Here is a 25,839-nt window from a genome sequence, read left to right on the forward strand (position 1 = left end):
CCTAAATGTAAATTGAGAACCAGCCAAAGACTGAAAATGTTTTGACGCGTTCATTTTCAAAATAAAATGAAAATTTCAAAATGTGAAATTGTACATATATAAATAGTTAACAACTTTATTATTTAAAACACAGAATTGTAAACCAAACTTGTGAAGTCGCTTCGATTGTGTAAAGCAATCAAAAACATTGTCGACACGTTGCGGTAGTCTTCGGCAACTAACTCCATATGGAAACTAGATGTCATTCCGTCTATGCGAAGAACTCATTTAATGTAAGCCTACGCTACGGTCAACTATACGATTTACCTGCGCAGGTTTACCAGTACAGTAGTACCCTTAGTATGAGTTTTTACGTTTTGCCAAAGATGACTGTTTTTGTAATTGTTTATGGTGGTGTTTGTTGGTGCCCCTAACGGACAGTATCGGAATTAAAATTCAGCAGTATAAGTTGCAAAAACAGAACTATAACGCTATCAAAATTAAATTGAAAATGTAAAAATAAATGCATTCTATTTATATTTGTAAAATTAAATGTCGTTACAATTGACTATTTAGTTTTTAAAACTCATAATTCGAAATGTTAGTTTCGATACGGTCCACGGGGGCGCTGTTTGAGCGAATACGTGAACGGTGAACGTTTTCGAACAAACGTAAAAACGTATACTAAGGGGTTATGGATTATAGACATAATTTATAATTGTCTAATAGTGCATAGCACTAACTTGATATGACGAGACCCACACTGGGTTTGCAACGGATACAGTGCAATAAATAAATAGATATCGAATGTATAGTTTAGAATTAAATCGGTTGAAAACTCAAAATTCCAATATTTAAAAAAAAAATCATCTAAAAAATCGGGCTTTGAAAATTGGTGGAACTATAATTGGGCCATTACAAACGTGTGAACTGAGTGATAAATCATTTTTATCAGATCTCTCGTTCACACTTCTAGTGTTGTGTGTAACAACAAAGGGATTTGTTGATAGTCAATAACAGATAATCAATGAAAGGTTAAGGAAATAATGCGAAATATTTTTAGGATGGTTTTTATTATATCTCTGGATTTATTATATTGAATTGGAATTTCGAGTTTTTATCCTATGTCCCCGTGTGAGGACATAATTTTATGATATTGAAATATGTGTTCAAGTGGTTGTCGTACAGTGACGTATGCTGACGGGCTTGCCATGAAAATTATTCAACTATCGCCTGATACTAACTAAGAGATGGCGCCACTATTCTGAATCACGCTATTGAAGTTTTCTCAACATCATGTATATATACAAACTTATACTATCGTTTGAAATTGCAGTCTTTTGTATGCAGAAATTGGATTAATTGATTATTAGTAACATGCATTAGTCAGACAAATTGACTAATATACGTCAAATTTAATTAAAAAATCTTTCAAAACATAATTTGTGACTGATTCATAATTAGAACATCTGTGTATGTTAATTAATTAACTGTTATTTAAACCTAAAAATCTTATATACAGCATTTAACCATCACAATATAAATTTACATAAATATCTCTCACATTATTTATAATTCGTTAAATTTCCTCATTGCAGCCACGTCGCGTCACGATATTCCGACAGCCTCGTCTCCTCGTCGATATGTAAAAATATGTCGCATGTAATATATATGAAAGGACGCCAAGTGCCTAATGATATAATTAATAAGATTGCATATATGTAAAAAGCACAAAATGTACATTAACCAACGCTGTCCTCTGTATAGTATATAATAATACAATAGTAAATAAAATTATTAGAAATGTGTTCGATTCTTATAATAAATCAATGTTTATTTGCCTCGTTAGTAAAAAAAAGGTGTACTTATGCACCACCAGAACGGATGTGTTACAAATAAATTATGTGTTACATCGGCGCGCCGAACTTCGTCCTACATTAAAAAAATACTGATCTGTTTTGTCAAACGCAAAAATGTATAACTTCAATAATAAGAACATGTTTGTCTGTTATTTCAAATTTCTCGTACGTTATCTAGCTCATTTATTTGAATTTATTATTGTTTTACGTATTATATTAAAGTATATTATATCACTACAATGAATACTGTAGTTTTTATTCTGCCTATGTCCCGGTTTCTCATATTGTTTTTTAAAATCCGGTCATATTGCGTAGTTAATTTGAAAATTCAGACAAACAAAACAAATTAAGTCCAATTAAAAGAAAAAATAATATTTTTGTTAATGAGTCAAAATTAAGCATTAAAATTCTGATGAAAATGTCTTAAGAAATATTATCCACTGTTCTTATTGTGGTACTGTTATTTACAATTATTTTAATATACTTGTGGAAAGGCATGTTGATTTAACACGAATGGGAGGATTTTTTGAAAACGATGTAGTCTCAATGCATAGCGTTGAGTAACTGTAAAAGGCTTGTATTTCGCCTCTATGGCGCTTGTATTGTACCTACATAACGCCTATACGCCTACGTAGCGCCTGTATTATGCCTGCATAGCGCTCGTATTGCGCCTACATAGCGCTTGTAAAGTTAATAGAACAGAACACTAATAATGTATCTACGTAGCGCGTGTAAACTACGTAACTAGCATCTGTATTGTGCCTACATATCGCGTGTAATAGTTACATTTCGCCTTAACAGTGCCTAAATGTCTGTATGGCGCTTGTATTGTGCCTACAAAACGCTTGTATTGTGCCTGCATCGTTTAAAAACCAACGGATTGTATATTTTTTCATAAGATTTATGCATTGATAGAAATATTTCTGCACTAGAATATGTCTCGGCTTCGACTGACGTTCTTCAGCTCATGTATTTTTATTATAGTTTTTATGTTCCCGCGAGTCGAGCTTGCATACAATATTTCCATTAATTTCTTAAGTAGATTATACGTTGTGTGCACTATTTACGAAACTGTATATTATTTCGATTCCTTAGCGTATAGATTTGTATAAGTTACTATAGATTATTTGTATAAATTTCGTATGTATTTATGAATGTTGAACTATTTTGTTCTGATTTTGAATAACAGTTTGACAAAGATTTAAATTGATGGATACGCTCATTAAAAAAATAAAATTACTTAATATTTTTTAGATACTACAACATATGGTATGAACCGCAAAAGGTTCTATCACTTTCTGAAAATAGAATGTGTCTTTTCATTCGGTCAAGTGAATGAATTATTTCAAATTGTAGACCAAATTGAATGAGTGAGCTGATTTATTTAAATCTTTGTTTTAAACAGTGTTAATGTATATGTATGCAGGTGTTTTTTGTGATTTACCAGAAATTTAATATTTGCTCACACCTGTTTATGTATTTTCAGTGTATATCATTATTTTAAACGTAATTTAAAAACCATTTTGTTTTTGTTTAGAAGTAAAGAAATTTATGGTTTTGTAAACAAAATTATATACCTTCTGCCATTTTGTAAATAATGTAATATAATTATATAATTTTAATAATATATTCGTAAACAAAGTACCTTGCGTCGTATAAATAAGGTAATTTTGTGATTAGTAATAAAATGGGTTTGGTTCAAATAAACATTGTAAAATAACTTGGTTCTTTTATTTTTAAATGATTTCATATATTGTTCTGTAGGCTACCCACATTACATTAATAATAAATTAATCTATCTATTTTTCATACCCTTGAGTGACAAGAGTTGTTCACCCTTAACATTTTTTTTATTTATATGGCAACACAACGTTTGCCGGGTCAGCTAGTATACAAATATTACACTACACAAATATAATATATAATATCCAATTATTCGGGCTTATTTATATATTTATTAACAGAATAGACGCTCTAATAAACTAAAATGTAATTAAGATTACAATAAATTCTTATAGAGAAAGATCAGCTATAAACCTTGTCATTATAATAATGGTTAATATCAATATTTATAAAAGTACACTTCAAGTATTTACATATTATTAACAATGTTATACTCAAAGTAATAGCTATTAATTTGAATTAATTTATCACAATTATTTGTTATTTCGATAATATAGTCTTTATCTTCAAACAGAAAGCCCTATAAGCCATCTAACATGATATCGTCACTGGAAAATCTAAAAGTCGCAAAAGGGTGACTTTACAGGACAGCGATTTAGTTTTTTTTTCAGAAACAAACATATTGATAATATTTTTATTGTTCTCTTTATTTTGATATCTTTGTTTTCTTGTATCTTCATCACAAGTACCGTATCAACCCTAATAAGACCATTATCAATGTTATCTAGGCTGATCCTCTTTGCTGTCAATTCTGTTGCTGACGTCATTGCGTTCAACAAGTAGTCCAGCTCGGAGCAGCAACTCTATGAAGGGGCGGCGACGGGCGCGATGCTGGTACACTGCTGATCGCACTCCTGGGGATAAATAATTTTTGATAAAAAATAATTGGCCAAGTGTTCCCCTGCTAAGTTGGAACGCCTCGGAGAAATATGTCTTTTACCACATCCTTTAAAGCAGAACGTGCGGTCACAACTACAAACATATACTCCGTAGTAACGTAACGGCACACTGACGCAACCTATGTTCCCACAGGCAGCGGAGGGTGCACGGGGGGGGGGGGATGGGCGCTGTCTTCGTCCCGCTGATATCTACAATTTGCTTTTGCGACGCGACTTTCTATATTCAGAGCGGACTAGCAGTATGGTGCGGACTATACGTGTCTCACTCACACATGGAGGCTTCCGTACCACCAAATGTTCACACAAGTAACGACATCTATTGGAAGTTCTGTATACTACCGATGTGCGATGCATACTGTGACAATTTATTATATGTGAACACAGATGGCGTTAATAACGTCTGGGCGTTGATTTCTTGTGGACACCCGTTATATTCAACGATTTCATTTTTAGTATTTGTTGTTATAGCGACTAACGTTATATACATATACATTGTAAAAATATCAAATGTGTACATATTAGATGTTTGGCGCGGATTATACCTTACAAAGGGATCTACCACCCTGAAATCAGTATCACCACCGTGCACTCAACACACGCCCTAATAAATAAAGTATGTTACTTGCTTTTCTTTTCTATGGTTATAACTCACGTGTGGTGGTCTTCAGTTCCCTGGTGGTGGTCTGCGGGCCCAGCTCGTACAGCACCTGCAGGTCCGCGTGGTTGCCGAAGCGGAACCCGAAACCGAACCGGTGGTCGCGTCCTTATCAAACAATTGTCGGTTAAAGGGTAGGTCATCAACAAACCCATTACCGTCCCACTGCTGGGCACGGGTCTCCTCTCATAATGAGAAGGATAAGGCCATAGGTTGTTAGTTAGTAATGCACATTGTTAAAGTTTGCTGTACTTATCTATAATTAAGATCATGTATAACATATTTTAAGGTTTAGTATTTAATCATAGTCAAACATGTAATCTTGTTGATAAGTCTTAATAAATAAATAAATAAATAAATAAATAGGCCACCGCGCTGGACATGTGCGTATTGGTAGACTTTGCATACCTTTGAGATTTTTTTTTATAAATCTCTCTGGTATGCAGGTTTTCTCACGATGTTTTCCTTCACCCTTTAGCAAGTGATAATTAATTTCTAATACGCACATGACTGAAAAATCAGAGGTACGTGCCTGGGATTTGAACCTCGGACCCCTCGATCGAGAGGCCGATTTTCTTAACCACTAGGCTATCACTGCTTGCGGTAAAGGGTAGGTTAGGTTATGTTCGATATGTTTCAGTAATACAAGTTACCATTTTAGGAACGTCGCACTTTGGTAAAGAGATATCTCCCGACAAAAGTCTCCGTTTTTTATAATAAAGGAGTAGCAGACGAGCATGCAGTCCACCTGATGGTAAGTGGCTACTGCCGTAATCAACCCCATCCAGGATCAGATCCTACCTGAGGTCGGTCACAGATGCACCGCTACCGCCAAGGACCAAGCTGGGACTCCTCGGATCGGATCGGATGTCTCCCTTACCACACCTTTCAAACCAGAACACAGCAGCGCTTAGCATTTTTGTTATTAGACAGAAATAGGTGTGGCGGTGGTGCCGCCGGATTCGAACCACAACGGGTTCTACCACCTTTAAAGCTTCAAAACCAAAGTTATATGCAGAATGTTGAAAAAACGTCGATAGCGTGATTCAGAAACGCCATCTCTGGATGAATTATGGAGAGTTGCCGCAGTGGTTTCAAAAATCTTTATTTCTTAGGTAGATATACCTACTCGTATTTCTTTAATGTTCAAAAAACTACCTTAAAATTATAAGCTTATTAATTATTATTATTTTTTAATATATGTAATATAAGTACTGAGATTTTTATTGTGTTTGGCAACTGTGACAAAAATTTTATACTAAAGTGTTTCATCCTTGAAATCGCGTGTGGCGAATAAGACTTCAACGAATGATTTATCACTTAAATAAACTAAATAACATTACTGTTTGAAAATAAAAACCACGCTGTTACAGTTAATTAAACTAAAAAAGTTGTTCCAATCTAGTAACTTTGCCATGACCATTCTCTAAGGCGCTCGAATACCGCTTCGAAAATCGTTAATCCTGATGATCCTGATAAGGACAATGGGACAATTTTTTTAAAATTTTGAATGAAACTGACCGTCCTAAGTGGGTGAAAATCGAGTTCTAAGATTCCGATACATACATACAGGTCAAGCTAATAATAAAAGCGTGGTAAAAACAGCTAATTGCGTCCAACCATGTGTGAAATATAAGTTATATGTTTTATGTAGGTTGTATAAATTCACTTATGTATATTTTTAAGTTTTCGTATTTAATACACTTGAGTTTATTTCAATACATACCGATTACTATACGCGGTGTGAATCCAAAAATCGCGGCGAAGCCTGTACCGACGTCCTCGGGTACCACCAGGAACGCCCCTTGCACTGAGCAACCTGCATTTATTATAAAATAGGAGTAGCAGACGAGTATGCAGTCTGATGGTAAGCTACTGCCGCCCAGATAGGTTAGGACAGAAATAAGGTCGGCCACAGATGCGCCGCTACCACTGAGGACTAAGCTGGAACGCGTCGGAAAAGTATGTCTCCCTTACCACACCCTTCAAACCAGAACACCGCAGTACTTAACTCTGCTGTAATTAGACAGGAATGGGTGTGGCGGTGGTGCTGCCGGAGTGTAACCACAAAGAGTACCACATTCAAACATAATTACAGGTAGCCAAATATTTGAAAAAAAAGTTTTCAAAGGTATGTGAAGTCTACTAATTCGCACTTGGCCAGCGAAGTGGACTATGAACTATGGCCTAATCCTTCTCTGAGAAGAAACCCGTGCCCAGCAGTGAGGCAGTAATGGGTTGATGATAATAGATTAAAAGGTTTTTTTTTCTTAACTTCTCTGTTCATATTCAAATCAAAATTATTCTCAAAAATACATTGCAAATGAGATTTTTAATTTTAAACTAAAATATCGAAGAGATATCAATAAAATCGATAAATACAGAAACAGTAAACACCAACAAACATACCTCGTTACAAGAACAACACACACACACAATGATGTGCCGAGTACTTTAGTACTGACATAAAAAAGAATCGAGTACTCGAGTTCAGAGTATTCACAATGTACTCGAGTAGTTACGAAGTACTCGAGTACTTTGTAACATACAATCCAATAGCACGACCAAAAAAAAGTGCCTAAAGTACTAAATTAAACTTTATTTTACGAGTACCGTCAGTATTCGAGTATCACTGGTACTCGAGTATCACCTATTAGTACTCGTGTATGCGAGTTTATGTAAGTACTCGGGTACTGACTCGAGTCGACCTGACTCGGCACATCTCTACACAGTCAATTCCGTGTCAAGGCTCTCACTGACAACTTCGCAACGCCGCCGCATCGTGCGAGTGACCCTTTTTTAAATTTTGCAATTTTGTGTCAAACATTATTATGTACATAATTACTTGCCACGTTAACATTTACTAAGCTCAGTTCTTTACACGATGATAAAATATTAAAACTGAACTTATATTGTTTTGTAAGATAGAAAATAAATTTGAAGTTATTTTTGGCGCAATCCACGCAATGTTTTACGATACAACATTTTACCAATGTTTTTTATACCTAAAACGAGGTATCTTAAAATGACGACCCGCGTGGCGGAGCGGTCATCATACCTGTCTGACGCGCAAAGGGTCCCGGGTTCGATCCCCGGCCAGATAGATATATATTATATTATATGATATTAGATTTCTGTTTCTGGGTCTGGGTGTTTGTGTATTTGTCTATGTGTGTGTCCATGGCACCCACGATACTGGGAATCCTAGTGTGGGGCTGTGAGTGTAGAAAGCGTTTATTTATTTATTATTTATTTATTTATGCTACTGCCGCCTATGGATATCTCTTATACCCCAGATAAGATTCGACCTCTACCTGAGGTAGGCAACTAATACATTGCTACTCTTGAGGGATAAGTTGTAACGCCTCGGACAAGTATGTCTCCCTTACCACACCCTTCAAACCAGAACACAGCAGCGTTTAACACTGTTATGAGGCAGAAATAAGTGTGGTGGTGCCGCCGGAGTCGAACCACAAAGGGTTCTACCAAAAGTAAAATTTAATTACAATTCAAGTGCAGTGTTGTGCAAAAATATAACTAAAATACTTACATTGAAACACTAAAATTGTACAGATTACCAACTTCAATGTCATTTTATCATTGCACGGAATTTATAAATATTTTGTCAGTGAAATAACGAAATTACTAATTTGACAGGTGTATAAGCACATAGATCGATAGGGAATGTTCGTGTATTGTCGTGGTTATTCAGAAATAATACCTATTGTCTCAAAATAATCCTTCCTAAGTTCCCACGAGGTTGCTAAAGTTGTTAAAACTGCTAAATACATGAAAAACTGTGTTTCTTGTCTGTATATCTATACTTAAACATACATACATAAATAAAATAATTATAGTTGAAATCTAAAAACCATTAAAATCGCACAAGGAAAATCGTTAATCCTGACGATCCTGATAAATGGGACAAAATTATTGAAATCGTGATTGTCATCGGTTCTTGATACGTGCTCAAAATTTTAAATTAATTGGGCCGTTCAAAGTGGGTAAAATTTGAGTTCAAAGATTCCCTTACATACATACATACAGGTCATGCTAATAAAAGCGTGGTAATAAGTCTGTCAGAACCTACCCTTCGACTGTCAGAAATGATAAAAATATTTTTGAAAGGAAAGAACCTATATATTCTACTGGAGAGGTACCTCCGTCACATCTTTTTTACGAGTAGCTTTGTCTTTCAATGAAAAAGTGCAAGATGTTTGATGTACACACAAGACGACCATCTTCGTCCTCAGGGGTACCTGTGATCGACCTCAGAAAGGATTCTTATCTGGGGTTGGTTACTGTCATAGTGAGACAGTAACCACTTACCATTAGGTGGAGTGCATAGTAAAGTAACTAATACTACGTAATAAATAAATAAGTATTTCAAACATTTTAGGGGCATTTAGCACGGTGACTTGGCAAAACTTTATTTACGCAACAATTTCAAGTTTCAAAACCCAATCAGCGCTCCTAGCGGACTGTATCAGAACTGATTGGAAATATATGGGAAGAACGTAAACAAATACAAAAACAGTAATTTTTGTAAAAACGTAAAAACTCATACTAAGCGTACTGTGGGTCGAGTGTGAGTTTTATCAGGCATTTACTTTACTATCGCGCTGTACTTATGAGAAAGTTCTGGTGGAGTACGCTTCGCTCATTTGTGGAAAGAGATCCATAACCAACAGTAATGCATATAAAAATTAGCTAAACATATCGATTAATAATTACATCTTAATTACTGTTGTGTAGACGTGTAATACCGCATTAGCGAGCATTACCGCGAAAGGAAGATAGTTAATTAATTAGCGATTACAACGCACGAACATTACATAAAAACCTCTCGTGATTTACTCGGAATTTATATATGTGTATATTTTTACTTTTGTATGTCAGTGGGTCACTAACAGTACCCTTAGTATGAGTTTTTACAAAGATGACTGATTTTGTATTTGTGTACGTATTTGCCCATACATTTCCAATCAGCGCCCCTAGCGGACTGTATCTGAACTGATTGGAATGGTATGGGAAATACGTAAACAAATACAACAAAAACAGTCATTTTTGTAAACGTAAAAACTCATACTAAGGGTACAGAAGGGTTCATTTAAACTACAAATATTATAATATTACCGCAACCGTCCTTTGTAAGAGAGGATTACTTTTTGTAATAATAAAGTAAGTAAGCAAGCAGCCCACCCGATGGTAAGTGGCTACTGCCCATGGCTATCTGTAATCGACCTCAGAGGCACCACCGCCACACCTATCTCTGCCTACTAACAGCTGTTCTGAAGTATGTGGTAAGGGAGACATACGTATCCGAGGCGTTTCAACATAACCCTGAGGCATAGCATATCTAATTTTTAACCGACTTCAAAAAAGAGGAGGTTTTTAACCGACTTCAAAAAAGGAGGAGGTTTCTCAATTCGACCGTATATATATATTTTTTTTTAACTGGATGATTACAGATGTATAACGGCAGTAGCCACTTATCATAATGTGTACTGTATCCTCGTCTGCTACATTCATATTATAAATTAATTAGGCAAGTATGTACGATTCGAACTCGCACATAGAGGCTTCCGTACCTCCAAATGTTTATTATTTTTACTTATATTTATTTATTTCATTATTTTCAACGATACTTAGTTATATGACGGTTTTACATTTAGATCGAAAAAATCCGAAAAATACCGGTTCGTTGTATGGAGACCCCCTTAAAAATTCAACTTTATTTTATTTTTACTATTTGTTGTTATGGAGACCACCGTTATGCACCCTCTGTAAATTTGAAGAGTCTATCTATTATGGTTCCAGAGATAGAGCCCTGTGACAGACGAACAGACAGCGAAGTCTTAGTAACAGGGTTTCGTTTTTACCCTTTGGGTACGGAACCCTAAAAACTAACTCTGCTAGTTAGAAGTTCTTAGAGCCTTATTAGCGTTTAATGATGTGATTTTAAGGAAATGCTATTAAGCTTTAAATCTAGTATAATAACATTACCTGACTGTTGACCTTTTTAAGCCAACACAATGACCACAGTGTCTCATTGTGTTTCCACTGTGTTATGACAATGTATGAGCACAGTGTGCTTTCTATACTAGTTGAAAAACGACCACCGTTCTTCGTTTCACAAAATATGAAAGTGGTATTTCTACTAATTCATAATGACGTATCTCTAACAAACATCCAACTTAAATCAAACCTTACTTACCATTAAAATAGAGATGGAATTTGAATGGAAGGTACAATGGATATATGGAGTTGGTAAAGTTATATTAGTAGTGAATGGGCAACGCACACTAATGTAATACATATTAAGTTTGAAACTCAATTGAAATACAACTTTACTGCATTTATAATAAAGTCGAAATTAAATTACATCGGAATTAGCCACCACCACACCACACATTTTTGAGTTTCAACATTTAATTTAAAGCCAAAATGCCGTAAGTATGAACCAGTGGAGTGGAATGTGGACCTAACGAGCCAGTGCGTTAGCAACTGTTAAGTTGTAACACATAAGTTGTGCAACTTAGATCATTTTGGTAGTGAAAGTATTGTCATATGTCTGTCGTTCGCTTAGTTTGGCGGCAAAGTTTGTGGCGAGCGTTTCATATTTACTAAAATACGCGCGGGTTCTAAAAATGTTTTTTTTTAAATGAATTTACGTAGCAATTCTTACGGTTACGTGATGATTGTGTTGTTCTTACCGTTCCTGCTTTCCTTGGGTGAGTTGTGTAATAATTTTAGTTAGAAATTCGGTGTTAGTTAAATTAATTCTGCGTCGTAGCTACCGTATTATTTAACGATGACCTCAATGACCATATACCAATGCTATTTAGTAATAGATTCATTAAGAAATAAAAGTTTTTTAAGTTATGTGAAGTCTACCAATTCGCACTTCAGCGCGGTGGACTATTTTATTTTATTATTATTTGAGAAACATACAATATTTAATACAATAATTTTCATGTAGACATAACAAAAATCAGCAAAGTTTCCACTAATATATGATACATAATGTTTCAAATATGTAATTGTTTACAGTGTTAGAAGTAGGTATATTATGTCCCTGTCTAGGGACTAGAATAGGGCTACAGTATCCCCTGCCTGTTGTAGGAGGCGACTAAAAGGGGGCTTCTGGGGTTGCGGGTGGCAAGAGTGGGAGCTCGAACCGTCCAACAAGTAACTCCTGGAAGGACGACGTGTGCGTGGTCGCATACCGTTGTAAACACCACGTGTGTGGGAGGAGCGTAAACTGCTCCCCCAGGGAAAAGCCCGATCGGGGCATCGCGCTTGGAGGACTCCGGTTGTTTCCCACGGAGATCCCGGAGTTCTCCAACAAGCGTTGAGGACGGCCACCGGGGGGGTTTTAGTGCGGTAAAAATCCCACATAACCCGGCGTCGCTCCCACGTCGTCGGGTACCTTTTGAAGGTTTCCCCTTCGTAAACATAAAAAGGAGTAGGTATATTAAAATAATAAATACAACTTGTATATAACAAGTAAAATAGAACGGGAAAAATAAATTGTTACATAATGCAATTTTCAAGAGTCTGTTTAAGTTCCCGCTTGTATGCTAGTATTGAGCAATGAAATATGTCCAATTCTTGTAGATATTTATTATAAAAGTTAGAAGAACGATATATGAAATTATTACTTGTATATTGTTTTTTATATGGCCTAATCCTTCTCATTCTGAGAGTAGGCCTGTGCCCAGCAGTGGGACAGTAAAGGGTTAATGAGGATGATAATTCATACATTATTTTTTAATATAGAAGTAGTAGACGACCATGCAGTCCACCTGATGTTAAGTAGCTACTGCCGTCCATGGACATCTGTAATCAACCGCAGATAGGATTCCTACCTGAGGTTGCCCACAAATACGACATACCCTTGAAGACTAAGCTGGAATGCCTTGGATAGCTATGTCTACTTTGTCCCTTTAAAGTACCTGGAGTTAATTACAGGTGTCTAAGGGCCGCCCTACTTACCCATAGGAGGACTGCATGCTCGTCTGCTACTCCTATATTATAAAAAAATAAATAAATAGAAAATAAAAATGTTAGTGGTACGGAATCCTTAGTGTGCTAGTTTGAGTTGCACTTGGCCAATTATATTACTATCCGGAGTCTACACAATGATAGAAGGAGGTTACGGCAATAGTGTGCGTGTTTTGTTACCTGTAATTATGTAACTAGTTTACGTTTGTTAATGGCAAATGGTGAAAGATTAGGCTAGATAAGCTACACTGAGAATACTGGGAATTATGTTTTTATGTCTTTTTCTTAGTATCTTTGAATATAACGTCCCACTTACTACTTAGATATCATTATCATCATCAACCCATTACTGTCCCACTGCTGGGTACGGGTCTCCTCTCAAAATGAGAAGGATTAGGTCTTAGTCCACCGCGCGGGACAAGTGCGAATTGGTAGACTTCACATACCTTTTAAAACACTTTTTTAAGATTTCTCAGATTTACACGTTTCCTCACGATGTTTTCATTCACCGTTTTAAGCAAGTGACAATTAATTTGTAATACGCACATAACTTTAAAAAATCAGAGGTGCCTGTCAACAGGCTGAGTTTCTGAACCACTAGGCTACCTGAACTCCTGAGGTTCCTAATTGAGGACTAAGCTGGAATGTCTCGGATAAGTATGTCTCCCTTCCACACCCTTTAACTAACAGCGCATAAAACTGCTGTTATAAGGCAGAAGTAGGTGTAGCGTTGTTGCCGCATTCTACCACCTTCAAAATACAATATTCGGCGATATAAACACAATACATACAGTGAATGTTGCAACCAGTTTATGTCCTTGAGTCACAAACTACGCAATTGCCTCATGGTTTTGTAACAGTTTATATATCCTGTACTCTTAGTATGAGTTTTTACGTTTTGACAAAAATTACTGATTTTGTTTTTGTTTACGTATTTCCCATACATTTCCAATCAGTTCTGACACAATCCGCTAGGGGCGCTGATTGGAAATGTATGGGCAAATACGTAAACAAATACCAAAATAGTCATTTTTGTAAAAACGTAAAAAAACATACTAAGGGTACTGGTTTCATAGCGACTTACTTATAACTGTTGTAGTTGGTTGGTTTGTAGTTTCTATTTCTGTTATAACAGCAGTGTTAATCGTTGCTGTGTTCTAGTTTGAAGGGTGTGGTAACGGAGACATACTTTTCCGAGGCTTCAGCTTAGTCCTCAGGGGTAGCGACGCATCTGTAGCCAACCTCAGGTAGGAATATCTAATCCTATCTGGGGTTGATTACAAATGTCCATGGGCGACAGTAGCCACTTACCATCAGGAGGACGGCATGCTCGTCTGCTACTCCTATATTATAAAAAAAATATTATTATGAAATTGAAGTACCGTACTTCTGCATGGACATCTGTGGCCAAGAACAATTTTTACCTGTAGCCTATCACAAATCCGTTGTCACTCCTAAGGGCTATGATGGTAATGGTACCTTGTGTGTAAGTCAGCTAGCATCCATAAATAATAATAAATAAACGCTTTCTACACTCACAGCCCCACACTAGGATTCCCTGTGTCGTGGGTGCCATGGACACACACGTAGACAAGTACACAAACACCCAGACCCAGAAACAGAAATCTAAATTCATCATTTAGATATCTGTCTGGCCGGGGATCGAACCCGGGACCCTTTGCGCGTCGGACCGGTATGGTGACCGCTCCGCCACGCGGGTAGTCATACTCTTCCACTGAAATGTATGTACTATTTCACGCTACAAATAGGTGTTCTGGTTCTACCCACTTCTTTGGCTGTTGGAATAGTAGTAGCCTAATTACGAATACTGTGAATATACAATAAAGTCGGACAGTTTTTAGGGTTCCGTATTCAAAGGGTAAAAACGGAGGCCTATTACTAAGAGTCCGCTGTCGGTCCGTCTGCCCGTCTGTCTTTTTTTTTATAGTATAAGAGTATATAAGAGTATCTGTCACAGGGCCTACCTCATGAACTGTAATATGTACCACTTGATTTTTTTACCTGAGAATGTATTTCGGCGCCCACTATAAATAATAATTAATACTAAAAATAAAAAATAAAAACGAAAATAAATGGTAGTCGCCATACAAGAAACTGCTTTTTTGGCATTTTTCGTTTTATATGGTTTACGTAATAAGAGACATTTAAAATTTGAATTTATTTACTTGTAATTAAAAAAATAAAAGATAAATGAAAATTTAGTTATGCGGAACCCGCCTGTGCGATTGATTCGCACTTCCCACATTATTTAAATATCTCAACATAATATAAATATTTTGATCATGTATTAAAGCTTGCAAATAAGGTTACATTCACTTACATAAGCTGTGACCGTGAAATATAGCCTTCAGGGGCGCGCTGGTTATCATGTTAAGTTACATTTACTACAAGACCAGTGCAGAAGCCTTTAAAAAAGGCAAAAAGTGAAAATAAAAATATATAGTAGAATGAAACCGGAAAAGGAAGAGAATACAAGAAAAAGAAAGGGAAAAATAAATTTCCGGCGATTTGATGTCGGGAAGTAGGATCAGGTGATTTTAAAAAATCAGAAAAAGCAATAGACGACAAGACAATATCAAATTAATAATGCCAATATGCCATTTAATTTATTCCATAGGACTTGTAGTATTGCCGGAAATCGAGATAAACCGATTTTTACCATTAATAATTATTATAATTTAATTATTTAAAACCACGCCAAAATCACACAAGGAAAGTCGTTAATCCTGATTCCTGACGATCCTGATGAAGCGAATGAGATACAATTATTTAAATCGTGTATTGTCATTAGTTCTTGATAACTGCTCAAAATTTTAAATTAATCTGAAAGTTCAAAGTGGGTAAAAATCGGGTTCTAAATATTCCGTTACATACATACATACAGGTCAATCTAACAAAAGCGTGGTAAGATCTTATTCCTATCTGTTACAAGTATTAAATTCGTGGAACTTATAAGATGCGAGAGCGCGTTGAAGTCTTATTGAGGAATATCGAACAGGCTTATTGAAAAACCTTCGAATTATAATCGAATTTGTAATTTAATATAATAGTTATGTAATTTATTTTACTAACAGAATATTGTACGGGAATCTATTTTTTTTTTATAAAAAAACTGTTTCATAATTCATAATTATTTATTTGCTGGAATAAGGTCACAAACGTTCATAAAAATATTTAGTTAAATTATCGATGTTTATTCATTCATTTATTTATTTAGACTGATAAATGTAACAAGATTACATGTTTGACAATGATTAAATACTAAACCTAAAAATATGTTTTACATATGATTTTAATTACAGCAAACTTTAAAAATGTGCATTAACATTACTAAATATATAGGTTTAATATATCATTTACAAAAGAAGAAAAATACGATATATTTTTCATATACATATTTGTGTGATATAATTCTATTATTTATGAAATTTGTTACATAAAATAGCATTTGTTTAGTTATTTTTTAGAGATATTAACAAATATATATTTTAATTCCAGGGGGTTGCTCCATCATCATCCCCGAGGAACTGCCCTCTCTGCTCTCCGTCGCCTACTCCAACATCCCGCCGATAAAAAAAGGTGAGAAGGTCATTATTTGTAAGTTGCAATTATAATACAACGGTTGGCAACCTTTCTAGCAACAAGGGCCCCATAGTTACAAGAGGTAAGGCGGGCCGACATTTACGTACGACATTGGGAAGTCTCTAAAGTTTTGAAAGTGAAAAAAGAGTTAGTTGTTTGGGGACTAAAACCTAAAAGAAAAAAACGTCGTCAGAATCAATCTGAAATGTGTTTAGATCAGCGAAAAAAAACATCGCCGGAGTCATACGTATCTGTCGGCGAAAGTCTATGAGAAATTAGTTATTTTGTGTAATCAAATCAACTTATTAGATTGGGGGCCCTCCATTCAACTTTCAACGTAAAAATAAATTAAATGATATACATATAACTGAAAATATATACCTTCATTGGAATGACAGTGGCGCCATCTATCGAAAATTGGTCGTACCACAGAAACCTTCGTCGGCTCATGCACAACAACTTTGCTAAAGATCATCACATGATCAAATGCACGGGTTACGATTCAACAAAGGACATGTAGACAAACATTCATTTTTATATGTACATATTTTATATATATATATATACTGATATATATATATATATATATATATATATATATATATATATATCTCCTATATATATATATATAACACGAAGCGGGAGATATATATATATATATATATATATATATATATATATATATATATCTCCTATATATATATATATATATATATAGGAGATTTTGTAAACATTCGACTCTACTGTTTTCAGGCACGGATTCTCGCGTGGGCTTCGGTTTTGCGTTTGGCAACCATGCGGACATCCAGGTTATGTTCGAGCTGGGTCCGCAGACCAACACCCTCAACCTTAGTGAGTTAACAATACAAATACTAATATTAAAACACCAAATATGGTTAAGTGTAAATTGGTCGTGTAGAATACAGCATACATACGTAGTCGTATATAGAGGTACATAGAATCAATAGAATACAAAGGTGGTAGAACCCTTTGTGGTTCGACTAGGACGGCACCACACTCATTTCTGCCTTATAACAGCAGTGTTAAGCGATTCTGTGTTCTGGTTTTAAGGGAGACATACTGTCATCAACTCCAGATAGGATTAGATATTCCTACCTGATGCAGCGCTACTTCTGGTGACTAAGCTGGAACGTCTCTGAAAAGTATATCTTCCTTACCACACCCTTCAAACCAGTACCCTTACCATGAGTTTTTACTTTTTGACAAATATGACTGTTTTGGTATTTGTTTACGTATTGGCCCTTACAATTTCTAAGTGCTGACGCAATCCGCTAGAGGCGCTGATTAGAAATTGTATGGGCAAATACGTAAACAAAAACCAAAACAATCATATTTATCAAAACGTAAAAACTCATGGTAATGGTACAGAACGCGGCAGCATTTAACATTACTGTTAATAGGCGGAAACAGCTGTGTCGATGGTGCCGCCAGAGTCGAACCACAGAGGGTTCTACCACCTTAACTTTATTTCATTAGCTTTTATCGCAATGTAAGTAATATTGAAACTAATAAACAAGTGTTTGCTTACAGCGGGTCAAGCCTTCCCCAGCGGTAACACGAAGCGGCAGGCGCCTTCCTTGCCACCCCCCAAGATAAACAAGAATAGAGAAAAGGTAACAATTATTTATTTATTGTTTATAATTAGTCAAAAATCACAAATATTTTGGATTAAAATACGTAACGGTGGTGGTATATAGAGTGGAGTATATTTTCATTTTTTAAGTAGTTTTTATCCTAAATTGAATGATGGATGACATTCGGCACCAGTGATCACATAAAGTAAGATGGAGTGATTAAAATTTGTCACGTTTTTAGCAAACAATAAAAAAATCAAAATTTATTATAACCTTAAACCTGTTCTGAAAGTAAGGCTTTCAAATAACCATAACCTCATTCAAATTATCTCAGTATTTTTTGAGAAAATCCTGAACATACAAACATACATACAAAGCGGTCCAATATAGAGGACCTGCTTTTTTGAAATCGGTTCATCATCATGATCTTCATCAACCCATTACTGTCCCACTGCTGGGTCTCCTTTCAAAATGAGAAAGATTAGTCCATACGCGCTGGCCAATTGCGAATTGGTAAACTTCATATACCTTTGAAAACTTTTTTTTAAGAATCCACACGATGTTTTCCTTCACCGTTTAAGTAAGTGATAATTAATATCTAATACGCACATAACTTTGAAAAATCAGAGGTGCCTGGGATTTGAACGTCGTACCCCTCGCTGCTTAAGTCGGTTAATAAGTAATTATTCGAATATAATTTCAGTTCCTACAATCCGACGCGGGGAAGTACCTCCAAAATTGGGCGGAGAAGATGAAGAACCCTCCCAAATTAGTCAAACGGCCCCCTCCTCCCCGGCCCGGTGACGTCATGAACCTAGAGGACTCTATGGTAGAGCTAGTGAAGAACGACCAAGGAGAGTATGAGATACACCAACCGAAGCCTGGGAACATGCCACAAGGGGTTTTAGATACTTTAAAAAGGCTGTACGGACAGAAGAAAGAAGAAGCTAAGAACTTGACAGAACAAAAGAGAAGTGACGAAGAGATTAAGAAGATTACAGACGATCTTTCAAACGTAGATTTGGATTAGGGCATTAAATAGATTTTAGTTTGGTACATTGTCTTTGATTGTACTTACTGTACCCTTTGTATGAGTTTTTACGTTTTTACAAAAATGACTGTTTTTGGATTTGTATACGTATTTGCCCATATATTTCCGATCAGCGCTCCTAGCGGACTGTATCAGAACTGATTGGAAATGTATGGAAAATACGTAAACAAATACAAAAACAGTCATTTTTGTCAGAGTAGAACGGCAGATGTGTTCTGTTTCTGTAAAAGGCGAATATATAAAGACGTTCCAACTTGGTCCATCTGAAGTGAATCACGGGCAGGGCTATTTTATCTGCCTCATAACAGCAGTGTTAAGCGCTGCTGTGTTCTGGTTTGAAGGGTGTAGTAAAGGAGACATACTTTTCCGAGGCATTCCAGCTTAATCCTCAGGGCGCATCTGTGGCCGACTTTAGCAATATCTAATTTTATCTCGGGTTGACTGCAGATGTCTTTGGGCAGCAGTAGCCACTTACCATCAGGTGGACTGTATGCTCGTCACCTACTCATATATTATAAAAAAATCGAACCCTAGCACAACGCCTAATGAAATAGTGTTTGCAATACAACAAAATCCTGTACCTAAACGTATTGAATTAATCTCATCAGGCACTTATTATTTTTTATAAGATTGGAGTAGTAAACCAACTTGGAATTCACCTGATAGTAAGTTATATCTAGTGGCGTAGCTACCGCCGTATTAGCCGTATAAAGGATACGGGGCCCCCGAGCGACAGGGGCCCCATGTGTATTATTTTGTTATATTTGCACTTGGACCTCTTGGCCCGAAAGAAAGTACATAGGCGATGAAATAGCTCATCAGGACGAAACAATCTATGAAGTATGTCGATAAAAAAGGTTTTCAGAATCAAAGAATCACTGAAATACGTAATATTGACGATAAGTGTCTATTACACATTTGTATAAGTTTGTAAAATTTAATAATTTTACAACGTAAAACGTGTAAAACGTGTGATCAAAAAAAATTTGGGGCCCCCAACAAATTTTGATATAGGTCCCATTACTACTGGTTATATTTTATCTCGAAACACCTTGTGAAGTGGTGGTAGTGGTATTGACATTAAAAAGTGCTCTGTAAATAACCTATTTTGAATTAAAAAATGATTTGATGTGATTTGATCATTGATGTTAAGTGGCTGCCGCTCATAAACCAACTTAATACAAGAATAAGTTTCCTGTATTTTTAGTATGATTCTTTAAGGTTTGTTAGTATGAGTTTTTGCGTTTTGCCCATACATTTCCAATCAGCGTCCCTAGAGGACTGTATCAGAACTGATTGGAAATGTATGGGAAATACGTAAACAAATTTAAAAACAGTAATTTTTGTAAAACGTAAAAACTCGTACTAAGAGTACTGTAGTCAGTCATAGATGCGTTTTCACTCCGAGGACTAAAATGCAAGTCACTCAGGTTCCACACACTTCCAACGACACACAAGAACTGTTATACGCTAGAAATAAGTGTGACGGAGGTACCTACCCAGTTTAGACTGAATCTACCCTACCTGTTAAATAGGATAGGTATAAATAAGTACCTGTAACCTTAATGTTCCGATGCTGGGCACAAGTCTTTGTCCACTTGGGTAATTTGAGCAAAAGTAAAAAAAAAAACTCAAAGATAAAGTCTACCAACGCACTAAGCTAGATGTGGACTTTGGGCTTAATCCCTCTCATTCTGAAAGGAGATCCTTGCCCAGCGGTGGAACACGAATGGGTTGACGACATTTACAAGTTTTTAAGCTATTGCATAGCTTTTATCGCGGGCTTTGAGCGCGGCGAACGAATCGAGAAATTCCGTAACGAAAATTAATAACACCTTTGTTGGATATCAAGTCTCCAGGCAACCGAGTTGTTGACTGTCAATAGAAAATTATGGATATAATTGAATAAAGTATTATTTTACATTCTTTATTATTTTATTTGATATTGGCGACGAGATGTCGAATGAACTAAAAAACAATAAGAAAATACGAGCCACATTACATGGGTTAATGAAACGAACTGAAAATTACATTTCGGGAATAGAAAAAAATTACAATGAAGAAATAAATATACGACTGAATTCTTTACAAGAAAATTTGAACAAATTCTACGCGATTCAAGAAAAAATCGAATGGCTTACAGAAGAAGAAAATTTAGAAGAGGAAATAAAATACAGGTACGGATTTGAAGAAATATATACAAAGCTAAAATTTAAATTTTTGAATGTACAAAAAGAAAATAATCGGCTAATACCTGAATGTTCTTTTATATCGGCAAGAGCGGAAGTTTATTTGATAAACTGTTAACTGTTACTGTCAAGGCACGCCTGAGACGTACACCTAATACAAAAGGGTTATCACCTTATCAGTTAATGTTCGGCAGAGAGGTAAGAACCTATATGCATGCCTTGTTTAAGAAATCCGCCCCACTATCCAGATTACATTACAATGCACCGCCAACGAAGGAGTTCGGACAAGGTGATAAGGTACAAGTCCGCAGTTACACCAACCCAAGAGTTAAATGGGAGTTCGGAGTCGTCATCCGAAGATTAGGTAGACTCCATTATGAAGTCAGAACTGAAAATGGCATACTGGTGCGCCGTCACCTTGACCAAATGCTGCCGGCGCCCCTGGTGGTGTAAGTGAAAATAGCGGTGGAGGACTGTTGGATATCAAGTCTCCAGGCAACCGATTTGTTGACTGTCAATAGAAAAATATGGATATAATTGAATAAAGTATTATTTTACATTCCTTATTATTTTATTTGATAACCTTAATTCGTCAACTTGAACACAGATGGCAGTAATACACATTTTTTTATAATCCGTGCGGAAATCTTAAAATTGCGTGAAGTATATTTTATATTCCCATTATAAAATTCAAAATTATATTACCACATTATCCAAATAATATGTTTTATCAACATAAGCTATGTTGAATTCTGGATTAATAAAATAACGTAAAAGAGTGTTTGTAATTTTTAAACGTACAATTACAACTGACAGACTTGACAGTACAAAATCAAAACGCCATTATGATTTATGGTACAAATAATTTGTGTACAAAGTGTTTTAAATATGAACAACCAGCAATATAAATGGATCAATGCGATGTGCCTGTAACATTCGGCCAAATGTTACACATCGCATTGATCCATTTATATTGCTGTTCTCTGCTGTTTGCTGTACGTCTCTTATTAAATACTTTTCTATTTTATATTTTAGAATGTTCATTCTTGCTTGGAGTTATGAAATGACAGCTGATATTTGCAATGTCTTATATAATGAAGATATGATAAAATAGTGGATAAAGATGTATTAATGTAAATGTTGATGATTATGGAAGACTATATTGTATTTCTGGAATTCCTTCTGAGCGTTTTCATAGCATAAAAAATGCTATGCAATAGCTTTACCGCGGCAGTCTCCGAGTGCCACACGTATTTTTTTTTTATATTTGAGCCTAACGATAAAGCTGACGTGCTACCTGATGGAAAGTAGTCAACGTCGCCTATGAACATTTGCAACAGCAGAGAAGTCGCCAATGTATCGCCGGCTTTAAAAATCGACGAGTAAAGTTCCAAAAAAATCGACGACGTTTGCTATCAGTTGATAAGAATAACAATAAAGACATTTTCCACACTCACAGCCACACACTAGGATTTTTTGTGTCGTGAATGTCATAGACACACACAAAGACGAATATACAAGGGTGGTAGAACCTTTTGTGGTTCGACTTCGACGGCACCGCCATACCTATTTCGGCCTAATAACAGCAGTGTTAAGCGCTGCTGTGTTCTGATTTGAAGGGTGTGGTAAGGAGACATACTTTTCCGTGACGTTCCAGCATAGTCCTCAGGGGTAGCGGCGCATCAGTGGCCGACATCAAATAGCAATCTAATCTTATCTGGGGTTGATTAGAGATGTCCATGAGCAGCAGTAGCCACTTACCATCAGGTGGACTACATGCTCGTCTGCTACTCCTATGGTATACATATATAAAAAAACCAGACCTAGAACAGAAGTCTAATTTCATCATCAAGATATCTGTCTGGCCGGGGATCGAACCTGGAACCTGCGTCAGACCGGTATAATGACTGCTAAACGGGTCGTCATAAACTGGAATCAGTGGTCTTTCTACTGACTTGTTTAACTACCAGTGGCCACCCATCCAACTGTCAACCATCCAATGTTGCTTGACTTTGTAGATATACCACAAACGCGCCGCGCTTCGAAGTAATGATTAATTAGTACTTTACAAGATAATTTCATGTCCTGTTGATAATTAAATCTTGGGTTTTTATAAGCTAAATGATTATAATTAGTTATAGCTGTGCTCCGCAGTTTCACCTGTGATTAAAAGTGTACATAAATACTCAGGAGTTTTTTTTTTTTATATTTGAGCCTAACGATAAAGCAGACGTGCTACCTGATGGGAAGTAGTCAACGTCGCCTATGGACATTTGCAACACCGAGGAGTCGCCAATGCATCCCCGGCTTTGAAGGAGAACTCTTTTTGCACCTTTTCTGAAGAGTCTGTCATAGTGTCATAGAGATTAGCCAAACAAACGAACAAACAAATAGACAATAAAGATAATAATTGTTATTTGCCGGCGGGAGGTCTCCCGCCGGGCTAGGTGATCATGCGCGGGGAGCGGTCGTGCTCCGACAGTCTCAGTTCGGAATTTGTATATGTACAAGATATTGAGAAAACTTCGATAACGTGATTCAGAATACTCGTGGCGCCATCTTTTGACGAGTAGCGAGAGGTCGAAGTAACAATGAAAGTACTGAATTGCATAATATGTAATATATCCTTCTCGTCCTCATCCATCAGTCCTCGTATTTCTACCTAATAACAGCAGTGTTAGGCGCTGCTGTGTTCCGGCTTGAAGGGTGTGGTAAGGGAGACAGACTTTTCCGAGGCGTTCCAGCTTAGTCCTCAGGTAGCGGCGCATCTGTGGCCGACCTCAGGTAGGAATATCTAATCCTATCTGGGATTGATTACAGATGTCCATGGGCGGCAGTAGCCACTTACCATCAGGTGGACTGCATGCTCGTCTGCTACTCTTATATTATAAAAAAAAACTTAAGGCGTGTTAGGTTCTCGAAATACGCGACGTAAATCGAAACTACGTAAGTCGACACATATTTTTTTATATTATGTTTAAATGTAAAACTCAAGGGTTATGATCCATACGGACTCACACTTTAAAGAAACTATATTTATAACAAATGATATAAACAAATATAACAAATGATATTCTTAAAATAATTATATTGACCTCGCGACAAGTGAATTCTCCTATGCCGGAAATCGAAACAATTGACGTATGCTTGAGGAATAGTGTCAAAACATTGTTTGACGTCACATGAAACGAGGTAAAATGAAACGACGTATGTCTAGGACTGTCTGAACTTATATCTAAATATATATATAACTCAAAAGTGACTGTCTGTCATAGTGATCTATCAACGCACAGCCCAAACCACTGGACGGATCGGGCTGAAATTTGGCATGCAGGTAGATGTTATGACGTAGGCATCCGCTAAGAAAGGATTTTGATCAATTCTACCCCCAAGGGGATAAAATAGGGGATGAAAGTTTGTATAAATCTTCTTAGCTAATAATATTACTTCGTAACGCGAGCGAAGCCGCGGGCAAAAGCTCGTTACTTATATTGTGCAATTATTTTGACATCACAATCAGACAATTTAATTTTATGTGTTTTTATAGATGAGGCAATGTAGTTGGCTATCCATGTGGGGGTAACCAATAACATATTTTTTATAATTTCGAAGTTGCAGACGAGCATGCAATCCACCTGAGAGTAAATTGCTACTGCCGCTCATGGACATCTGTAATACACCCCAGTTAAGATTACATTACCACAGTTGCGTCGCTACTACTGAGGACTAAGTTATAACGCTTCAAATAAGAAGGTATGTCTCCCTTACCACACCTTGCAAACCAGTACCCTTAGTACGAGTATACGTTTTTACAAAAAATACTGTTATTGTATTTGTTTACGTATTTGCCCATACATTTCCAATTAGCGCCCCTAGCGGACTGTATCAGAACTGATTTGAAACGTATGGGAAATACATAAACAAATACAAAAACAGTCATTTTTGTAAACGTAAAAACTCATACTAAGGGTACAGAAGACAACAGCGCTAAACACTGCTGTTATTAGACAAACATATTGAAACTTATTCTTGTTTTGGGGAAGCCTAATTCAGCCGACTAATAAGGCGTGTAATAAGGTAAGTAGTCTCATAGGAACCCCCAAATAAGGCCGGCGACACTTGTGGCGCATTGTGGTAAATTTCGTATCGTAATTAAAAAGTAAAACGAATGAATGTACCTAATGAAACGGTGACTCCCAGAATTAAATTAAAGGGATTCCGAGAAAAAAGTGCAAATGCAGCAGTAATTTCTGGTGCTAACGCGAAATTTTCCGGCGGGCGATTAAATGGGCGTGGCTTGCCCAAGCTCCGCCTACGGA

General features: G+C 36.3%; 1 protein-coding gene across 1 annotated transcript; it reads left to right on the plus strand.

The window, feature by feature from the left end:
• The first annotated feature begins 11,554 nt into the window (after window positions 1–11,554).
• On the plus strand, window positions 11,555–19,336 carry LOC140757002 (uncharacterized). Its single transcript, XM_073092552.1, has 5 exons — window positions 11,555–11,809; window positions 16,602–16,682; window positions 17,439–17,537; window positions 18,237–18,319; window positions 18,984–19,336. Exons 1-5 carry the CDS (start codon window positions 11,740–11,742, stop codon window positions 19,308–19,310), a joined length of 660 nt encoding a protein of 219 aa, XP_072948653.1. The 5' UTR covers window positions 11,555–11,739; the 3' UTR covers window positions 19,311–19,336.
• The last annotated feature ends 6,503 nt before the right edge of the window (window positions 19,337–25,839 follow it).

This window comes from Epargyreus clarus, unplaced genomic scaffold (genome assembly GCF_041222505.1).
Source record: "Epargyreus clarus isolate Ecla_fem2 unplaced genomic scaffold, WU_Ecla_fem_2.2 ptg000036l, whole genome shotgun sequence".
NCBI classification, from domain to species: Eukaryota; Metazoa; Arthropoda; class Insecta; order Lepidoptera; family Hesperiidae; genus Epargyreus; species Epargyreus clarus.

What these genes read in the sequence shown, in the direction of transcription:
- LOC140757002 (XM_073092552.1), top strand. Translation starts at nt 11,740, where the DNA reads ATGAATTTACGTAGCAATTCTTACGGTTACGTGATGATTGTGTTGTTC. An exon ending in GACCAACACCCTCAACCTTA is followed by an intron (nt 17,538 to 18,236) that starts GTGAGTTAACAA and finishes GTTTGCTTACAG; the next exon opens with CGGGTCAAGCCTTCCCCAGC. An exon ending in TAAACAAGAATAGAGAAAAG is followed by an intron (nt 18,320 to 18,983) that starts GTAACAATTATT and finishes ATATAATTTCAG; the next exon opens with TTCCTACAATCCGACGCGGG.